Source organism: Panulirus ornatus, chromosome 72 (genome assembly GCF_036320965.1).
Source record: "Panulirus ornatus isolate Po-2019 chromosome 72, ASM3632096v1, whole genome shotgun sequence".
Classification (NCBI taxonomy): domain Eukaryota; kingdom Metazoa; phylum Arthropoda; class Malacostraca; order Decapoda; family Palinuridae; genus Panulirus; species Panulirus ornatus.
Genome location: NC_092295.1, coordinates 15,288,029 through 15,308,425, shown reverse-complemented (window position 1 = coordinate 15,308,425; position 20,397 = coordinate 15,288,029). Strand labels below are relative to the sequence as shown.

General features: G+C 40.4%; 1 protein-coding gene across 3 annotated transcripts in view; it reads right to left on the bottom strand.

Annotated features, from left to right (window-relative positions):
• Positions 1-1,564: 1,564 nt before the first annotated feature.
• Ir25a (ionotropic receptor 25a) overlaps positions 1,565-20,397 on the bottom strand; it is a 154,951-nt gene continuing 136,118 nt past the window's right edge. For 2 of the 3 annotated variants that reach the window (XM_071660599.1, XM_071660601.1), the window contains one exon: positions 1,565-1,716. In XM_071660599.1, coding sequence (XP_071516700.1) covers positions 1,580-1,716 — 137 coding nt within the window. In that variant the 3' untranslated portion in view covers positions 1,565-1,579. Of the gene's footprint in view, positions 1,717-16,304; positions 16,457-20,397 lie in introns of those variants that run through there. The other variant, XM_071660600.1, reaches the window with a different exon arrangement.

Here is a 20,397-nt window from a genome sequence, read left to right as displayed (position 1 = left end):
CCAGTTGCACCTCTCAGCACATCAACATCCAAAAGTCTCTCTTTCGCGCGCCTGTCAATTAACACGTAATCCAATAACGCTCTCTGGCCATCTCTCCTACTTACATACGTATACTTATGTAATCTCGCTTTTTAAACCAGGTATTCCCAATCACCAGTCCTTTTTCAGCACATAAATCTACAAGCTCTTCACCATTTCCATTTATAACACTGAACACCCCATGTATACCAATTATTCCCTCAACTGCCACATTACTCACCTTTGCATTCAAATCACCCATCACTATAACCCGGTCTCGTGCATCAAAACCACTAACACACTCATTCAGCTGCTCCCAAAACACTTGCCTCTCATGATCTTTCTTCTCATGCCCAGGTGCATATGCACCAATAATCACCCATCTCTCTCCATCAACTTTCAGTTTTACCATTATTAATCGAGAATTTACTTTCTTACATTCTATCACATACTCCCACAACTCCTGTTTCAGGAGTACTGCTACTCCTTCCCTTGCTCTTGTCCTCTCACTAACCCCTGACTTTACTCCCAAGACATTCCCAAACCACTCTTCCCCTTTACCCTTGAGCTTCGTTTCACTCAGAGCCAAAACATCCAGGTTCCTTTCCTCAAATACTACCTATCTCTCCTTTTTTCACATCTTGGTTACATCCATACACATTTAGACACCCCAGTCTGAGCCTTCGAGGAGGATGAGCACTCCCCGCGTGACTCCTTCTGTTTCCCATTTTAGAAAGTTAAAATATATATATATATATATATATATATATATATATATATATATATATATATATATATATATATATATATATATATATATATATATATATATATATATATATATATATATATATATATATATATATAGCTGACATATTTCGGGCAGATCATTAGTTTGACATATCTCTATATTCTTGGGTGAATTTGCTGGATCAATTCCTGAGTAGACAGATCCTTTTGATATTCCGTTGTTCCACGAGTCAGTGAGTCTCCAACAGTGATTCACAAGTCTCCAACAGTGACTCACGAGTCTCCAACAGTGAATTGCGAGTCTCCAACAGTGACTCACGAGTCTCCAACAGTGAATTGCGAGTCTCCAACAGTGATTCACAAGTCTCCAACAATGACTCACGAGTCTCCAACAGTGATTTAGTCAATGTTCTTCCTTTTCTTGGGTTGTTTCATCGTGGATATCGCTCGGTCATGTGTTCCTGCAGCTCGCCAGTATCTCGGCTTGACTTTGAGCCAATTCAAAACAAGAGGAAATTTGTTATTCAAGAACGTTTATTACTACAACTACACAGCCACTACTGTGATGCCAGACTACGTGGTGGCTACATCATCATGAGACGGACAGGTGGCCATATGTTGTCGTCATCTTGAGCCACGTAAGGGTGACGGTGCGCGAGAAGGAAGGTGCAAGACACAGGAGTGATAGTCAGCCAGTGAGGTACGTCACACGTCGGTAGGAGGGAGGGAGGGAGTGGCTTAAGAACCCACTATGATGAAGGACGGGACTGAAGGGCATGAAGACCCTTCCCTCCAGGCAAGAGTAAGTGACTCACGCATCATTGAACTGGTCCTTGAGCGGGGAGCCCTGCTGGACGGCGATGGCATAGGGCTTGCGAGAGAACTCCTCCCCAACGATCTGAAGGTCACAGTTGGTCAACACTTGGTAGCGGATATCTGTGGCGTCACCTGCAGGAGGTTGGCGTACGGACTGGGATCAGTTGGGGTCCAACACAGCAACACTACACACCTTCCAACTAACCACTGTCCCTCACGGTAGCCTATCTTACCGTGCGAGGAATCCAACACTAGGATAGGTTGTGGATAAAGATGCAATATATATATATATATATATATATATATATATATATATATATATATATATATATATATATATATATATATATATATATATGTATATATATATATATATATATATATTTCATACCATTCGCCATTTCCCGCGTTAGCGAGGTAGCGTTAACAACAAAGGACTGCGCCTTTGAGGGAATATCCTCACCTGGCCCCCTTCTCTGTTCCTTCTTTTGGAAAATTAAATAAAAACGAGAGGGGAGGATTTCCAGCCCTCCGCTCCCTCCCCTTTTAGTCGCCTTCTACGACACGCAGGGAATACGTGGGAAGTATTCTTTCTCCCCTATCCCCAGGGATAATATATATATATATATATATATATATAAATATATATATATATATATATATATATATATATATATATATATATATATATATATATATATATATATATATATTTATAAAGTATGGTTGAGAGAGCAAAAGAGGGTGTATTGAAACGGTTTATTCACAAAGAGAGGATGAGTGAGGAAAGTATGACAAAGAGGATATATGTGTCAAAGGTGGAGGGAACAAGGAAAAGCGGGAGACCAAATTGGAGGTGGAAGGATGGAGTGAAAAAGATTTTGACCAATCGGAGCCTGAACATACAGGAGGGTGAAAGGCGTGCAAGAAATAGATTGTAAATTGACTGAACTTGGGTAGTCAAGCTTCCGGGTTAAACCATGAAGAGATCCTTGATTACGGTGCGTTACACATGATAGATAAAGAATAGATGTGAGAGGATACGACCTTTGTTCATCTATTCTTGGCCTTTCTTCATCTATTCCTTGCGTTACCACGCTATTTTCTTTTATAGTTATATAATGCCTCATTTCTTTATAAATCGTTTGGAAGTTTTAAAAGAAGAATTATAGAATCTAAAGTTAGTGCTTGCTGACAAAATATGAATATCTCTCTTATTCAGTGGACATCAGACGCCATAACACAAGCAGCCAGTAAGAGGGTTATATCAAGTGGCAACCACGCGCAAACACACACGTCAGGGCAATCATATTTCATTTTCCTTCAGAGAGTCCAAGACATTCGCATGTTTACTAAATGGCGTCTTAGCTCCGTCTCTTCGTTGTATATCGACTGACAAATATATTTTTCTCTTGTGTCTCCACTGATGATGTGATTATTGCACGAAAGTGCACTTGGAAACTTATCGAGTTTCATTTTCCATCAAATTTACTGAAAAAAATGAAAATGATGGTATGTTACATTTTTAGATTGCATGGTCCATAGGCAAGGACACAAGTTTAAGCTTAGCATATACAGAAAACCTACCAATGTATGCTCATATATCCATTATTACTCATCTCAACATAACAGAGTAAAATTATCATTATTTCAATCTATGTTCCTTAAGACATTACATATTTGCAATCCAGAGTTTATTGATGACGAGTTTGAGAAGATATATTCTATTGGATCTAAGTTAAAGTGCCCTAGATCTTTCATTGATAATTCCCTTAAGTTAGCAAAGAAATCATTTTATAGAGTTGAGCCCAAACCTTCCATTGACACCAATAATCTTTTAGTTCTCCCTTTTAATAATAATTTTACTTTGCTTCTCATGTTGCTTAAATCCTTTAATGTAAATGTTGCCTTCAGCAACAATAATACTATAAAGAATATCTTAATCAGGAATTCACCAGAAAATTCTCCTGGATGCATCTATAAAGAGCTAAGTAGAAATTGTGATAAGTTTTATGTTGGTCAGACTGGTAAGGATCTTTCTGTTAGACTCAAGCAACATAGATATAGTATAAGAACGGGACAAGAATCAAATGCCTTGTTTAATCACGTTAAAAACTATGGTCATTGCACTGACTGGAGTAATGCCATCTCACTTATAAACTCTAACTCTATTACCATGAGAAATATCATTGAATCTTATAAGATTAAATACACAAAGAATTATAATCTTGATATTAGTGATGGTCTATACAAATTAGATAAATTTATAGTTGATAAATTTTGTAAAATGATAAGTTTATGATACGCTCGTTGTCTGTCATGGACAATCGCATGTTTACAAATGACGTCCTAGCTTCGTCTCTTCGATGTATATCAACTGACTGTTGTATTTCTCTCTTGTATCTCCCCTGATGATGTAATTATTACACGAAAGTGCACTTGGAAACTTATCGTGCTTCATTTTCCCCGTAAAGGGGAAGAGTGGTTTGGAAATATCTTGGGAGTAAAGTCAGGGGTTACTGAGATGACAAGCGCTGGGGAAGGAATAGCACTACTCTTGAAACAGGAGTGGTGGGAGTATGTGATAGAGTGTAACAAAGTAAACTCTAGATTGATGAGGGTAAAAGTGAAAGTGGATAGAGAGAGATGGGTGATTCTTGGTGCATATGCACCTGGGTATGAGAAGAAAGATAATGAGAGGCAAGTGTTTTGGGAGCAGCTGAGTGAGTGTGTTATCAGTTTTGATGAACGAGACCAGGTTATAGTGAAGGATGATTTGAATGCAAAGGTGAGTAATGTGGCAGTTCAGGATATAGTTGGTGTATATGGGGTGTTCAGTGTTGTAAATGGGAATGGTGAAGAGCTTGTAGATTTATGTGCTGAAAAAAGATTGGTGATTAGGAATACCTGGTTTGAAAAGAGAGATAAACATAAGTATACTTATATAAGTAGGAGAGAAGGCCAGATAGCGTTATTGGATTACGCGTTAATTGATAGGCGTGTGAAAGAGAGACTTTTGGCCATTAATGTGCTGAGAGGCGAAACTGGAGGGATGTCTGGTCATTATATGGTGGAGGCGAAGGTGAAGATTTGTAGAGTTTTCAGAAAAGAAGAGAGAATGTTGGGGTGAAGAGAGTGGTGAGAGTAAGTGAGCTTTGGAAGGAGACTTGTATGAGGAAGTACCAGGAGAGACTGAGTACAGATTGGAAAAAGGTAAGGACAGAGGATGTAAGGAAAGTGGGGGAGGAATGTCATGTACTTAGGGAAACAGTGATGGTTTCCGCAAAAGAAACTTGTGACATGAGAAGAGTGGGACGTGGCCAGATTAGAAAGGGTAGTGTGTGATGGGATAAAGAAGTAAGAATATCAGCGAAAGAGAAGAGAGAGGCATTTGGACGATTTTTGAATGGAAAAAAATGCAAAGGACTGGGAGGTGTATAAAAAAAAAGAGGCAAGAGGTCAAGAGAAGGGTGCAAGAGGTGAAAAAGAGGGCAAATGAGAGTTTGGGTGAGAAAGTATAAAATTTTAGGGAAAAGAAAAAGATGTTTTGGAAGGAGGAAAATAAAATGCGTAAGACAAGGGAACCAATGGGAACATCAGTGAAAGAGGATAATTGGGAGGTGATAACAAGTAGTGGTGATGTGAGAAGATGGAGTGAGTCTTTTGAAGGTTTGTTGAATGTGTTTGATGATAGAGTGGCAGATATAGGGTGCTTTGGTCGAGGTGGTGTGCAAAGTGAGAGGGTTAAGGAGAATGATTTGGTAAACAGAGAGAAAGTAGTAAAAGCTTTGCGGGAGATGAAAGCCGGCAAGGAGGCGGGTTTGGATGGTATTGCACTGGAATTTATTAAAAAAGGGAGTAACTGTATTGTTGACTGGTTGGTAAAGTTTTTTAATGTACGTATGACTCATGTTGAGGTGCCTGAGGATTGGCAGAATGCATGCATAGTGCCATTGTACAAAGGCAAAGGGAATAATAGTGAGTGCTCAAATTACAGAAGTATAAGTTAGTTGAGTATTCCTGGGAAATTATATGGGAGGGTATTGATTGAGAGAGTAAAGGCATGTACAGAGCATCAGATTGGGGGAAGAGCAGTGTGGTTTCAGAAGTGGTAGAGGATGTGTGGATCAGGTGTTTGCTTTGAAGAATGTAAGTCAGAAATACTTAGAAAAGCAAAAGGATTTATATGTAGCATTTATGGATCTGGAGAAGGCATACGATAGAGTTAATAGAGATACTCTGTGGAAGGTATTAAGAATACATACTCTGGGAAACAAGTTGTTAGAAGCAGTGAAAAGTTTATATCGAGGATGTAAGGCATGTGTACCGGTAGGAAGAGAGGAAAGTGATTGGTTCCCAGTGACTGTTGGTTTGCGGCAGGGGTGCGTGATGTCTCCATGGTTGTTTAATTTCTATTTACCTCCTTCCAAAAAAACTTATTCTCCCTAAAATCTAATGATACTCTCTCACCCCAACTCTCATTCGCTCTCTTTTTCACCTCTTGCACCTCTCTCTTGACCTCCTGCCTCTTTATTTTATACATTTCCCTGTCATTTGCACAATTTCCCTGCAAAAAGCGTCCAAATGCCTCTCTCTTCTCTTTCACTGATTATCTTACTTCTTCATCCCGCCACTCACTACCCTTTCTAATCTGCCCACCTCCCACTCTTCTCATGCCGCAAGCATGTTTTGCGCAAGTCATCACTGCTTCTCTAAAGACATTCCATTCCTCCCCCACTCCCCTTACGTCCTTTGCTCTCATCTCTTTCCATTTTGCATTCAGTCTCTCCTGGTACTTCCTCACAAAAGTCTCCATCCCAAGCTCACTTACTCTCACCACTCTCTTCACCCCAACATTCTCGCTTCTTTTCTGAAAACCTCTAAAAATCTCCACCTCCGCCTCCACAAGATAATCATCACACATCCCTTCAGTTGCACCTCTCACCACATTAACATCCAAAAGTCTCTCGCATGCCTATCAATTAACACGTAATCCAATAACGCTCTCTGGCCATCTCTCCTACTTACATACGTATACTTATGTATATCTCTCTTTTTAAGCCAGGTATTCTCAATCATCAGTCCTTTTCAACACACAAATCTACAAGCTCTTCACCATTTCCATTTACAACACTTAACACCACATGTATATCAATTATTCCCTCAATTACCACATTACTCACCTTTGCATTCAAATCACCAATCACTATAACCCAGTCTCGTGCATCAAAACTACTAACACACTCACTCAGCTGCTCCCAAAACACTTGCCTCGCATGATCTTTCTTCTCATGCCCAGGTGCATACGCACTAATAAACACCCAACTCTCTCCATCTACTTTCAGTTTTAACCATATCAATCTAGAGTTTACTTTCTTACACTCTATCACATACTCCAACCACTCCTGTTTCAGGAGTAGTGCTACTCCTTCCTTTGCTCTTGTCCTCTCACCAACCCGTGACTTTACTCCCAAATCATTCCCAAGCCACTACTCCCCTTTACCCTTGAGCTTCATTTCAGTCAGAGCCAAAACATCCAGGTTCCTTTCCTCAAACGTACTACCTATCTCTCCTCTTTTTCTCATCTTGGTTCCATCCTTCGAGGAGGATGAGCACTCCCCGCGTGACTCCTTCTTTTGTTTCCCCTTTTAGAAAGTGAGGAATGCGTGGGAAGTATTCTTTCTGCCCTATCCCCAGGATAGGGCAGGAATGGGATGTATTTAGATGGCTTGCGCAAAAGATGCTAGTGGCATGAGAAGAGTGGGAAGCGGGTTGATTAGAAAGGGTAGTGAGTGGTGGGATGAAGAAGTAAGATTATTAGTGAAAGAGAAGAGAAAGGCATTTGGACGATTTTTGCAGGGAAAAATTGCAATTGAGTGGGATATGTATAAAAGAAACAGACAGGAGGTCAAGAAAAAGGTGGAAGAGGTGAAAAAGAGTGCAAATGAGAGTTGGGGTGAGAGAGTATCATTAAATTTTAGGGAGAATAGAAATATGTTTTGGAAGGAGGTGAATAAAGTGCGTAAGACAAGGGAGCAAATGGGAACTTGAGTGAAGGGGGCTAATGGGAAGGTGATAACAAGTAGTCGTGATGTGAGAAGGAGATGGAGTGAGTATTTTGAAGGTTTGTTAAATGTGTTTGATGATAGAGTGGCAGATATAGAGTGTTTTGGTCGAGGTGGTGTGCAAAGTGAGAGGGTTAGGGAAAATGATTTGGTAAACAGAGAAGAGGCAGTAAAAGCTTTGCGGAAGATGAAAGCTGGCAAGGGAGCAGGTTTGGATGGTATTGCAGTGGAATTTATTAAAAAAGGGGGTGACTGTATTGTTGACTGGTTGGTAAGGTTATTTAATGTATGTATGATTCATGGTAAGGTGCCTGAGGATTGGCGGAATGCGTGCATAGTGCCACTGTATAAAGGCAAAGGGGATAAGAGTGAGTGCTCAAATTACAGAGGTATAAGTTTGTTAAGTATTCCTAGTAAATTATATGGGAGGGTATTGATTGAGAGGGTGAAGGCATGTACAGAGCATCAGATTGGGGAAGAGCAGTGTGGTTTCAGAAGTGGTAGAGGATGTGTGGATCAGGTGTTTGCTTTGAAGAATATATGTGAGAAATACTTAGAAAAGCAAACGGATTTGCATGTAGCATTTATGGATCTGGAGAAGGCATATGATAGAGTTGATAGAGATGCTCTGTGGAAGGTATTAAGAATATATGGTGTGGGAGGCAAGTTGTTAGAAGCAGTGAAAAGTTTTTATCGAGGATGTAAGGCATGTGTACGTGTAGGATGAAAGGAAAGTGATTGGTTCTCAGTGAATGTAGGTTTGCGGCAGGGGTGTGTGATGTCTCCATGGCTGTTTAATTTGTTAATGGATGGGGTTGTTAGGGAGGTGAATGCAAGAGTTTTGGAAACAGGGGCAAGTATGAAGTCTGTTGGGGATGAGAGAGCTTGGGAAGTGAGTCAGTTGTTGTTCGCTGATGATACAGCGCTGGTGGCTGATTCATGTGAGAAACTTCAGAAGCTGGTGACTGAGTTTGGTAAAGTGTGTGAAAGAAGAAAGTTAAGCGTAAATGTGAATAAGAGCAAGGTTATTAGGTACAGTAGGGTTGAGGGTCAAGTCAATTGGGAGGTAAGTTTGAATGGAGAAAAACTGGAGGAAGTAAAGTGTTTTAGATATCTGGAAGTGGATCTGGCAGCGGATGGAATCATGGAAGCGGAAGTGAATCATAGGGTGGGGGAGGGGGCGAACATCCTGGGAGCCTTGAAGAATGTGTGGAAGTCGAAAGCATTATCTCGGAAAGCAAAAATGGGTATGTTTGAAGGAATAGTGGTTCCAACAATGTTGTATGGTTGCGAGGCGTGGGCTATGTATAGAGTTGTGCGCAGGAGGGTGGATGTGCTGGAAATGAGATGTTTGAGGACATTATGTGGTGTGAGGTGGTTTGATCGATTAAGTAATGTAAGGGCAAGAGAGATGTGTGGAAATAAGAAGAGCGTGGTTGAGAGAGCAGAAGAGGGTGTTTTGAAATGGTTTTGGCACATGGAGAGAATGAGTGAGGAAAGATTGTCCAAGAGGATATATGTGTCGGAGGTGGATGGAACGAGGAGAAGTGGGAGACCAAATTGGAGATGGAAAGATGGAGTGAAAAAGATTTTGAGTGATCGGGGTCTGAACATGCAGGAGGGTGAAAGGCGGGCAAGGAATAGAGTGAATTGGATCAATGTGGTATACCGGGTCGACGTGCTGTCAATAGATTGAATCAGGACATGTGAAGCGTCTGGGGTAAACCATGGAAAGTTCTGTGGGGCCTGGATGTGGAAAGGGACCTGCGGTTTCGGGCATTATTGCATGACAGCTAGAGACTGAGTGTGAACGAGTTGGGCCTTTGTTGTCTTTTCCTAGCGCTACCTCGCACACATGAGGGGGAAGGGGGATGTTATTCCATGTGTGACGAGGTGGGGATGGGAATGAATAAAGGCAGACAGTGTGAATTCTGTGCATGTGTATATATGTATATGTCTGTGTGTGTGTATATATATATGTACATTGAGATGTATGGGTATGTATTTTTGTGTGTGGGGACGTGTATGTATATACATGTGTATGGGGGTGGGTTGGGCCATTTCTTTCGTCTGTTTCCTTGCGCTACCTCGCAAACGCGGGAGACAGCGGCAAAGCAAAATAAAAATAATATATATATATATATATATATATATATATATATATATATATATATATATATATATATATATATATATATTTCATACTATTCGCCATTTCCCGCGATAGCGAGGTAGCGTTAAGAACAGAGGACTGGGCCTTTTTAGGAATATCCTCACCTGGCCCCCTCTGTTCCTTCTTTTGGAAAATTAAAAAAAAAAAAAAATAGAGAGAGGGGAGGATTTCCAGCCCCCCGCTCCCTCCCCTTTTAGTCGCCTTCTACGACACGCAGGGAATACGTGGGAAGTATTCTTAATCCCCTTTCCCCATATATATATATTTATCTATTTATTCATTTATTGTCCTTTGTCGCTGTCTCCCGCGTTCGCGAGGTAGCACAAGGAAACAGACGAAAGAATGGCCCAACCCACCCACATACACATGTATATACATACATGTCTACACACGCAAATATACATACCTATACATCTGAACGTATACATATATATACACACACAGACATATACATATATACACATGTACATAATTCATACTGTCTCCCTTCATTCATTCCCATCGCCACCTCGCCACACATGGAATAACAACCCCCTCCCCCTTCATGTGTGTGAGGTAGCGCTAGAAAAAGACACCAAAGGCCCCATTCGTTCACACTCAGTCTCTAGCTGTCATGTAATAATGCACCGAAACCACAGCACCCTTTCCACATCCAGGCCCCACAGAACTTTCCATGGTTTACCCCAGACGCTTCATATACCCTGGTTCAATCCATTGACAGCACGTCGACCCCGGTATACTACATCGTTCCAATTCACTCTATTCCTTGCACGCCTTTCACCCTCCTGCATGTTCAGGCCCCGATCACTCAAAATCTTTTTCACTCCATCCTTCCACCTCCGTCTCCCACATCTCCTCGTTCCCTACACCTTTGACACATATATCCACTTGGTCAATCTTTTCTCACTCATTCTCTCCACGTGACCACACTATTTCAAAACACCCTCTTCTACTCTCTCAACCACACTCTTTCCGCCACCACACACCTCTCCCACCCCATTATCACTTACTCAATCAAACCACCTCACACCACATATTGTCCTCAAACATCCCATTTCCAGCACATCCACCCTCCTCCGCACAACCGCATCCATAGCCCACGCCTCGCAACCATACAACATTGCTGGAACCCCTATTCCTTCAAACACACCACTCCCGCTTTCCGAGACAATGTTCTCGACTTCCACACATTCTTCAAGGCTCCCAGAATTTTCGCCCCCTCCCCCACCCTATGATTCACTTCCGCTTCCATGGTTCCATCCGCTGCCAAATCTACTCCAAGATATCTAAAAGACTTCACTTCCTCCAGTCTTTCTCCATTCAAACTTACTTCCCAATTGACTTGACCCTCAGCCCTACTGTACCTAATAACATTGCTCTTATTCACATTTACTCTCAACTTTCTTCCTTCACACACTCCACCAAACTCAGTCACCAGCTTCTGCAGTTTCTCAAATGAACCAGCCACCAGCGCTGTATCATCAGCGAACAACAACTGACTCACTTCCCAAGCTCTCTCATCCCCAACAAACTGCATACTTGCCCCTCTCTCCAAAAATCTTGCATTCACCTCCCCAACAACCCCATCCATAAACAAATCAAACAACCCTGGAGACATCACACACCCTGCCGCAAACCTACATTTACTGAGAACCAATCTCTCGCCTCTCCTCCTGCACGTCCACATGCCTTATATCCTCGATAAAAACTTTTCACTGCTTCTAACAACTTGCCTCCCACACCATATATTCTTAATACCTTCCATAGAGCATCTCTATCAACTCTATCATATGCCCTCTCCAGGTCCATAAATGCCACATACAAATCCATTTGCTTTTCTAAGTATTTCTCGCATACATTCTTCAAAGCAAACACCTGATCCACACATCCTCTACCACTTCTGAAACCACACTGCTCTTCCCCAATCTGATGCTCTGTACATGCCTTCACCCTCTCAATCAATACCCCCGCATACAATTTACCAGGAACACTCAGCAAACTTATACCTCTGTAATTTGAGCACCCACTCCCATCCCCTCTGCCTTTGTACAATGGCACTATGCAAGCATTCCGCCAACCCTCAGGCACCCCACCATGAATCATACACACATTAAATAACCTTACCAACCAGTCAGCAATACAGTCACCCTCTTTCCCCTCTGTTTACCAAATCATCTCTCCTAACCCTCTCACTTTGCACACCACCTCGACCAAAACACCCTATATCTGCCACTCCATCACCAAACACACCCAACAAACCTTCAAAATACTCACTCCATCTCCTTCTCACATCACCACTACTTGCTATCACCTCCCCACTAGCCCCCTTCACTGAAGTTCCCATTTGTTCCCTAGTCTTACGCACCCTATTTACCTACTTCTAAAACATCTTTTTATTCTCCCCAAAATTTAATGATACTCTTCACCCCATCTCTCATTTGCCCTCTTTTTCACCTCTTGCACCTTTCTCTTGACCTCCCACCTCCTTCTCTTATACATACCCCACTCACTTGCACCATTCCCCTGCAAAAATCGTCCAAACGCCTCTCTCTTCTCTTTCACTAACAATCTTACATCTTATCCCACCACTCACTACTCTTTCTAATCTGCCCACCTCCCACGCTTTTCATGCCACAAGCATATTTTGAGCAAGCCATCACTGCTTCCCTAAATACCTCCCATTCCTCCTCCACTCCCTTTACCTCCTTTGTTCTCATCTTTTTCCATTCTGTACTCAGTCTCTCCTGATACTTCCCCACACAAGTCTCCTTCCCAAGCTCATTTACTCTCACACTCATTTTACTCTCACCACTCTCTTCACCCCAACATTCTCTCTTCTTTTCTGAAAACCTCTACAAATCTTCACCTTCGCCTCCACAAGATAATGATCAGACATCCCTCCAGTTGCACCTCTCAGCACATTAACATCCAAAAGTCTCTCTTTCGCGAGCCTATCAATTAACACATAATCTAATAACGCACTCTGGCCATCTCTCCTACTTACATACGTATACCTATGTATATCTCTCTTTTTAAATCAGTTATTCCCAATCACGAGTCCTTTTTCAACACATAAATCTACAAGCTCTTCACTATTACCATTTACAACACTGAACACCCCATGTCTACCAATTATTCCCTCAACTGCCACATTACTCATCTTTGCATTCAAATCACCCATCACTATAACCAGGTCTCGTGCATCAAAACCACTAACACACTCATTCAGCTGCTCCCAGAACACTTGCCTCTCATGATCTTTCTTCTCATGCCCAGGTGCATATGCACCAATAATCACCCATCTCTCTCCATCAACTTTCAGTTTTACCCATATCAATCTAGAGTTTACTTTCTTACACTCTATCGCAACCTGCCACCACTCCTGTTTCAGGAGTAGTGCTACTCTTTCCCTTGTTCTCGTCCTCTCACTAACCCCTGACTTTACTCCCAAGACATTTCCAAACCACTCTTCCCCTTTACCGTTGAGCTTCGTTTCACTCAGAGCCAAAACGTCCAGGTTCCTTTCCTCAAACATACCACCTATCTCTCCTTTTTTTCTCATCTTGGTTACATCCACACACGTTTAGACACTCCAATCTGAGCCTTCGAGGAGGATGAGCACTCCCCGTATGACTCCTTCTTCTGTGTACCCTTTTAGAAAGTTAAAATACAAGGAGGGGAGGGTTTCTAGCCCCCCGCTCCCGTCCCCTTTAGTCGCCTTCTATATATATATATATATATATGTCTCCCGCGTTAGCGAGGTAGCTAATGGAAAGAGACGAAAGAATGGCCCAACCCACCCACTTACACATTTATATACATACACGTCCACACACGCACATATACATACCTATACATCTCAACGTATATATATATATATATACACACACACACATATACATATATATACACACACAGACATATACATATATATACACACACAGACATATACATATATATACACACAGACATATACATATATACACATGTACATAATTCATACTATCTGCCCTTACTCATTCCCGTCGCCATCCCGCCACACAAGAAATGACAACCACCTCCCCCCCGCATTTGCGCGAGGTAGCGATAGGAAAAGACAACAAAGGCCACATTCGTTCACACTCAGTCTCTAGCTGCCATGCATAATGCACCGAAACCACAGCTCCCTTTCCACATCCAGGCCCCATAAAACTTTCCATGGTGTACACAAGACGCTTCACACGCCCTGGAACAATCCATTGACAGCACGTCGACCTCGTTATACCACATTGTTCTAATTCCCTCTATTCCTTGCACGCCTTTCACCCTCCTGCATGTTCAAGCCCCGATCACTCAAAATCTTTCTCACTCCATCTTTCCACCTCCAATTTGGTCTCCCAGTTCTCCTCGTTCCCTCCACCTCTGACACATATATCCTCTTTGTCAATCTTTCCTCACTCATTCTCTCTATGTGACCAAACCATTTCAAAACACCCTCCTCTGCTCTGTCTACCACACTCTTTTTATTACCACACATCTCTCTTACCCTTTCATTACTTACTCGATCAAACCACCACATATTGTCCTCAAACATCTCTTTTCCAGCACATCCACCCTCCTCCATACAACTCTATATATAGCTCATGCCTCGCAACCATATAAAATTGTTGGAACCACTTTTCCTTCAAACATACCCATTTTTGCTTTCCGAGATAACGTTCTCGTCTTCCACACATTTTTCAACGCTCCCAGAACTTTCGCCCCTTCCCCCACCCTATGATTCACTTCCGCTTCCATGGCTCCATCCGCTGCCAGATCCACTCCCAGATATCTAAAACACTTCACTTCCTCCAGTTTTTCTATATTCAAGCTTTCCTCCCAGTTTGTTTGTCCCTCAACCCTACTGTACCTAATACCCTTGCTCTTATTCACATTTACTCTCAGCTTTCTTCTTTCACACACTTTACCAAACTCAGTCACCAGCTTCTGCAGTTTCTCACCCGAATCAGCCACCAGCACTGTATCATCAGCGAATAACAACTGACTCACTTCCAACGCTCTCTCATCCACAACAGACTGCATACTTGCCCCTCTTTCCAAAACTCTTGCATTCACCTGCCTAACAACCCCATCCATAAACAAATTAAACAACCTTGGAGACATCACGCACCCCTGCCGCAAACCAACATTCACTGAGAACCAATCACTTTCCTCTCCTCCTACACGTAAAAATGCCTTACATTCTTGATAAAAACTTTTCACTGCTTCTAACAACTTACTTCCCACACCATATATTCTTAATACCTGCCATAGAGTATATCTATCAACTCTACCATATGCCTTCTCCAGACCCATAAATGCTATATTCAAATCCATTTGCTTTTCTAACTATTTTTCATACATTTTTCAAAGCAAACACCTTATCCACACACTCTCTACCACTTCTGAAACCACACTGTGAAAGTCTGATGAAAATTATAATGCTTCGAGTGAGAATGATTATAATTAACGGAAAAGCCTGTGTTGTTTTCGTCTGGTGTGTAGATATAACTAGAGGAAGAAAGTAAGTCTTCAGGAGTCGCACATTTGCTCTCTGTGACATCACATGAAAGAATCAACTGTTAGATTAAACTGCGTACACTCTTCTGTTACGACAGCTTATGAAACTACCACTTGTTGTATTAAGTGTCGTACACTCTTCTGTTACGACAGCTTATGAAACTACCACTTGTTGTATTAAGTGTCGTACACTCTTCTGTTACGACAGCTTATGAAACTACCACTTGTTGTATTAAGTGTCGTACACTCTTCTGTTACGACAGCTTATGAAACTACCACTTGTTGTATTAAGTGTCGTACACTCTTCTGTTACGACAGCTTATGAAACTACCACTTGTTGTATTAAGTGTCGTACACTCTTCTGTTACGACAGCTTATGAAACTACCACCTGTTGTATTAAGTGTCGTACACTCTTCTGTTACGACAGCTTATGAAACTACCACTTGTGGTTGTTAAAGTTATTTATGTATATAGTCTCCTGGTATCCACTTGGTACTCGTCTATAGTAAAGTCTAGGATCGGAACCCACTCACACTTTGCGTGGAACTTTACTTCTCTTAGGAAAAAAATATATCGACTTTAAGATAGTTGGTGCTGTCTCTTAAGACAAGGATAAAAATCATGCTGGATTATAAAACATGACTGCATTCTGTTATCAAAGTTTGCCGTGCTGGTTGTCTGTGTGGCCCTGCAAGACAGCCAAGTGCAAGAAAAATGTTTACGTTATAAAAAACAAATGAATCCAGCCAAAATGAAGTTTATAAAAAATCAAAAATGCATCGACACATGCAAAATATATTTCCACTTAGGTCGAAAGCACAAAACACAGAGAAGGAAAAAAAACGTTTATAAGTTTCTGGGAAAAGGCAGAAACATTAACGTTAAAAATTTTAAGAAATACATCACAAAATAAAAAGTTTAGATGTATACGGAGGAAACTATCACTTGTCGTCGCTACTCACGCCCCTGAAAGCTGGTCTTTAAGGGGCGAGCCCTTGGTGACGGCAATGGCAAATGGCTTTCTGGAGAACTCGTCTCCTACAGACATCATGTCGCAGGAGGTCAGGATGGCGTAGCGGATCTGTGTAGCGTCCCCTGTTGGAAGCCACAAGTCCCCACGAGTTATATGTTCCAGTTGTCCCTTAATCAATCTACTTCTACACGCCAGGATGTGTTACTAAGTCATATGGATACGTTCCGTCTACACGCCAGGATGTGTTACTAAGTCACATGGATACGTTCCGTCTACACGCCAGGATGTGTTACTAAGTCACATGGATACGTTCCGTCTACACGCCAGGATGTGTTACTAAGTCACATGGATACGTTCCGTCTACACGCCAGGATGTGTTACTAAGTCACATGGATACGTTCCGTCTACACGCCAGGATGTGTTACTAAGTCACACGGATACATTCTATCTATCTTGAAAACCTAATAGGTGATCCCTGTTATTACGTACACATGAGTATTTGTTATCGGGTCTGATGTGGTCATACAAATGGTCTGCTGACCAGACAGACACACCTGACTTACTTGGTCGTCACAGCTGAAGGCTCGATATGTAGTCAAATGTCACAGTGTTGGACAAGTTACTTGTAGCGTTATGTGATACTTCGTATCTTACAACTTGGTCCAGTTAGATCCCAGAGTTGACAAATATATATATATATATATATATATATATATATATATATATATATATATATATATATATATATATATATATATATATATATATATATATATATATATATATATATATATATATACACCATGGGAATTTTACAATCTTCAAGCCTGATCTCTGGGAGCAGAAAATATACCAGCCAGGATATATACGACCTGAGACTCGTTCTGACTCGTCTTGTTATTCTATTATTATGACAAAGTGTGCCATCTATATTACCACTGATGATAATAAGTCATCAGTATCAGAATCTATATTACCACTGATGATAATAAGTCATCAGTATCAGAATCTATATTACCACTGATGATAATAAGTCATCAGTATCAGAATCTATATTACCACTGATGATAATAAGTCATCAGTATCAGAATCTATATTACCACTGAATCACCAATGTCAGAATCTATGTTACCACTGAAGTTAATAAATCCTGAGTGTCAGAATACATATTACCAGTGATGGTAATATATCATGAGTGTCAGTACCTATATTACCAGTGATACGTTCATATATCATGAGTGTCAGTACCTATATTACCAGTGATACGTTCATATATCATGAGTGTCAGTACCTATATTACCAGTGATGGTAATATATCATGAGTGTCAGTACCTATATTACCAGTGATGGTAATATATCATGAGTGTCAGTACCTATATTACCAGTGATACGTTAATATATCATGAGTGTCAGTACCTATATTACCAGTGATGGTAATATATCATGAGTGTCAGTACTTATATTACCAGTGATGGTAATATATCATGAGTGTCAGTACCTATATTACCAGTGATGGTAATATATCATGAGTGTCAGTACCTATATTACCAGTGATGGTAAATATCATGAGTGTCAGTACCTATATTACCAGTGATGGTAATATATCATGAGTGTCAGTACCTATATTACCAGTGATGGTAATATATCATGAGTGTCAGTACCTATATTACCAGTGATGGTAATATATCATGAGTGTCAGTACCTATATTACCAGTGATGGTAATATATCATGAGTGTCAGTACCTATATTACCAGTGATGGTAATATATCATGAGTGTCAGTACCTATATTACCAGTGATACGTTCATATATCATGAGTGTCAGTACCTATATTACCAGTGATACGTTCATATATCATGAGTGTCAGTACCTATATTACCAGTGATGGTAATATATCATGAGTGTCAGTACCTATATTACCAGTGATACGTTCATATATCATGAGTGTCAGTACCTATATTACCAGTGATGGTAATATATCATGAGTGTCAGTACCTATATTACCAGTGATAGTAATATATCATGAGTGTCAGTACTTATATTACCAGTGATGGTAATATATCATGAGTGTCAGTACCTATATTACCAGTGATGGTAATATATCATGAGTGTCAGTACCTATATTACCACTGATACGCTCATATATCATGAGTGTCAGTACCTATATTACCACTGATAAGTTCATATATCATGAGTGTCAGTACCTATATTACTACTGATACGTTCATATATCATGAGTGTCAGTACCTATATTACCAGTGATGGTAATATATCATGAGTGTCAGTACCTATATTACCATTGATGGTAATATATCATGAGTGTCAGTACCTATATTACCACTGATACGTTCATATATCATGAGTGTCAGTACCTATATTACCAGTGAGACGTTCATATGAGTGTCAGTACCTATATTACCAGTGATGGTAATATATCATGAGTGTCAGTACCTACATTACCAGTGATACGTTCATATGAGTGTCAGTACCTATATTACCAGTGATGGTAATATATCATGAGTGTCAGTACCTATATTACCAGTGATGGTAATATATCATGAGTGTCAATACCTATATTACCACTGATACGTTCATATATCATGAGTGTCAGTACCTATATTACCAGTGATACGTTCATATATCATGAGTGTCAGTACCTATATTACCAGTGATACGTTCATATATCATGAGTGTCATTACCTATATTACCAGTGATGGTAATATATCATGAGTGTCAGTACCTATATTACCAGTGATACGTTCATATATCATGAGTGTCAGTACCTATATTACCAGTGATGGTAATATATCATGAGTGTCAGTACCTATATTACCAGTGATGGTAATATATCATGAGTGTCAGTACCTATATTACCAGTGATACGTTCATATATCATGAGTGTCAGTACCTATATTACCAGTGATGGTAATATATCATGAGTGTCAGTACCTATATTACCAGTGATACGTTGATATATCATGAGTGTCAGTACCTATATTACCAGTGATGGTAATATATCATGAGTGTCAGTACCTATATTACCAGTGATAGTAATATATCATGAGTGTCAGTGCTTATATTACCAGTGCTGGTAATATATCATGAGTGTCAGTACTTATATTACCACTGATACATTCATATATCATGAGTGTCAGTACCTATATTACCAGTGATACGTTGATATATCATGAGTGTCAGTACCTATATTACCAGTGATGGTAATATATCATGAGTGTCAGTACCTATATTACCAGTGATGGTAATATATCATGAGTGTCAGTACCTATATTACCAGTGATACGTTGATATATCATGAGTGTCAGTACCTATATTACCAGTGATGGTAATATATCATGAGTGTCAGCACTTATATTACCAGTGATGGTAATATATCATGAGTGTCAGCACTTATATTACCAGTGATGGTAATATATGAACAACGTTACAATCCATCTTAACATTGTTTGTTATACATCATGAGTGTAAGAGTTCATATATCTAGTGATTGTCATAAATCTTGAATCTTACTCATTTTTAAGTTTTTCTTCCACATTTAAATAGTGATAAACGCCCAAAACAAGACTTTTTCATGACCAGTTCTTGACGTGTAACATGACACAAGTTCGACAAAATCAAGTTACATTTGTGAACATGAGTCTTGGTATATACATGATCAAGCCATCGTCTGCACAGACAGAGTTCGTGACTGGACAACAAAGTCTGTGTTTCCAGGATATGAATCACTTACTATTAATGTCTCTGATTGTTTACATGTCTGATTCTGTCTCACACTTACCCTCCAAGCAGGAAGCAGTGGACGGATTTGGATCAAACTTGACAATGATGTTAAGTGGACCGGATCCGATCGTCTCACTAGACACCACATTAAGCTACGCTTCACCTCACAGACGCGAGCTGGAGAGTGTGTGTGGTGCCTGCTCTCGTGTCCTCTTCATGCATTTAGTAAAGTTTTCAAAGATGAACTGATGCCATTGGTTGTTTAGAATTATATTCTTATGATGGATTTCAATATTGGTTGTCTCTCCAAATAATATTCTTAAA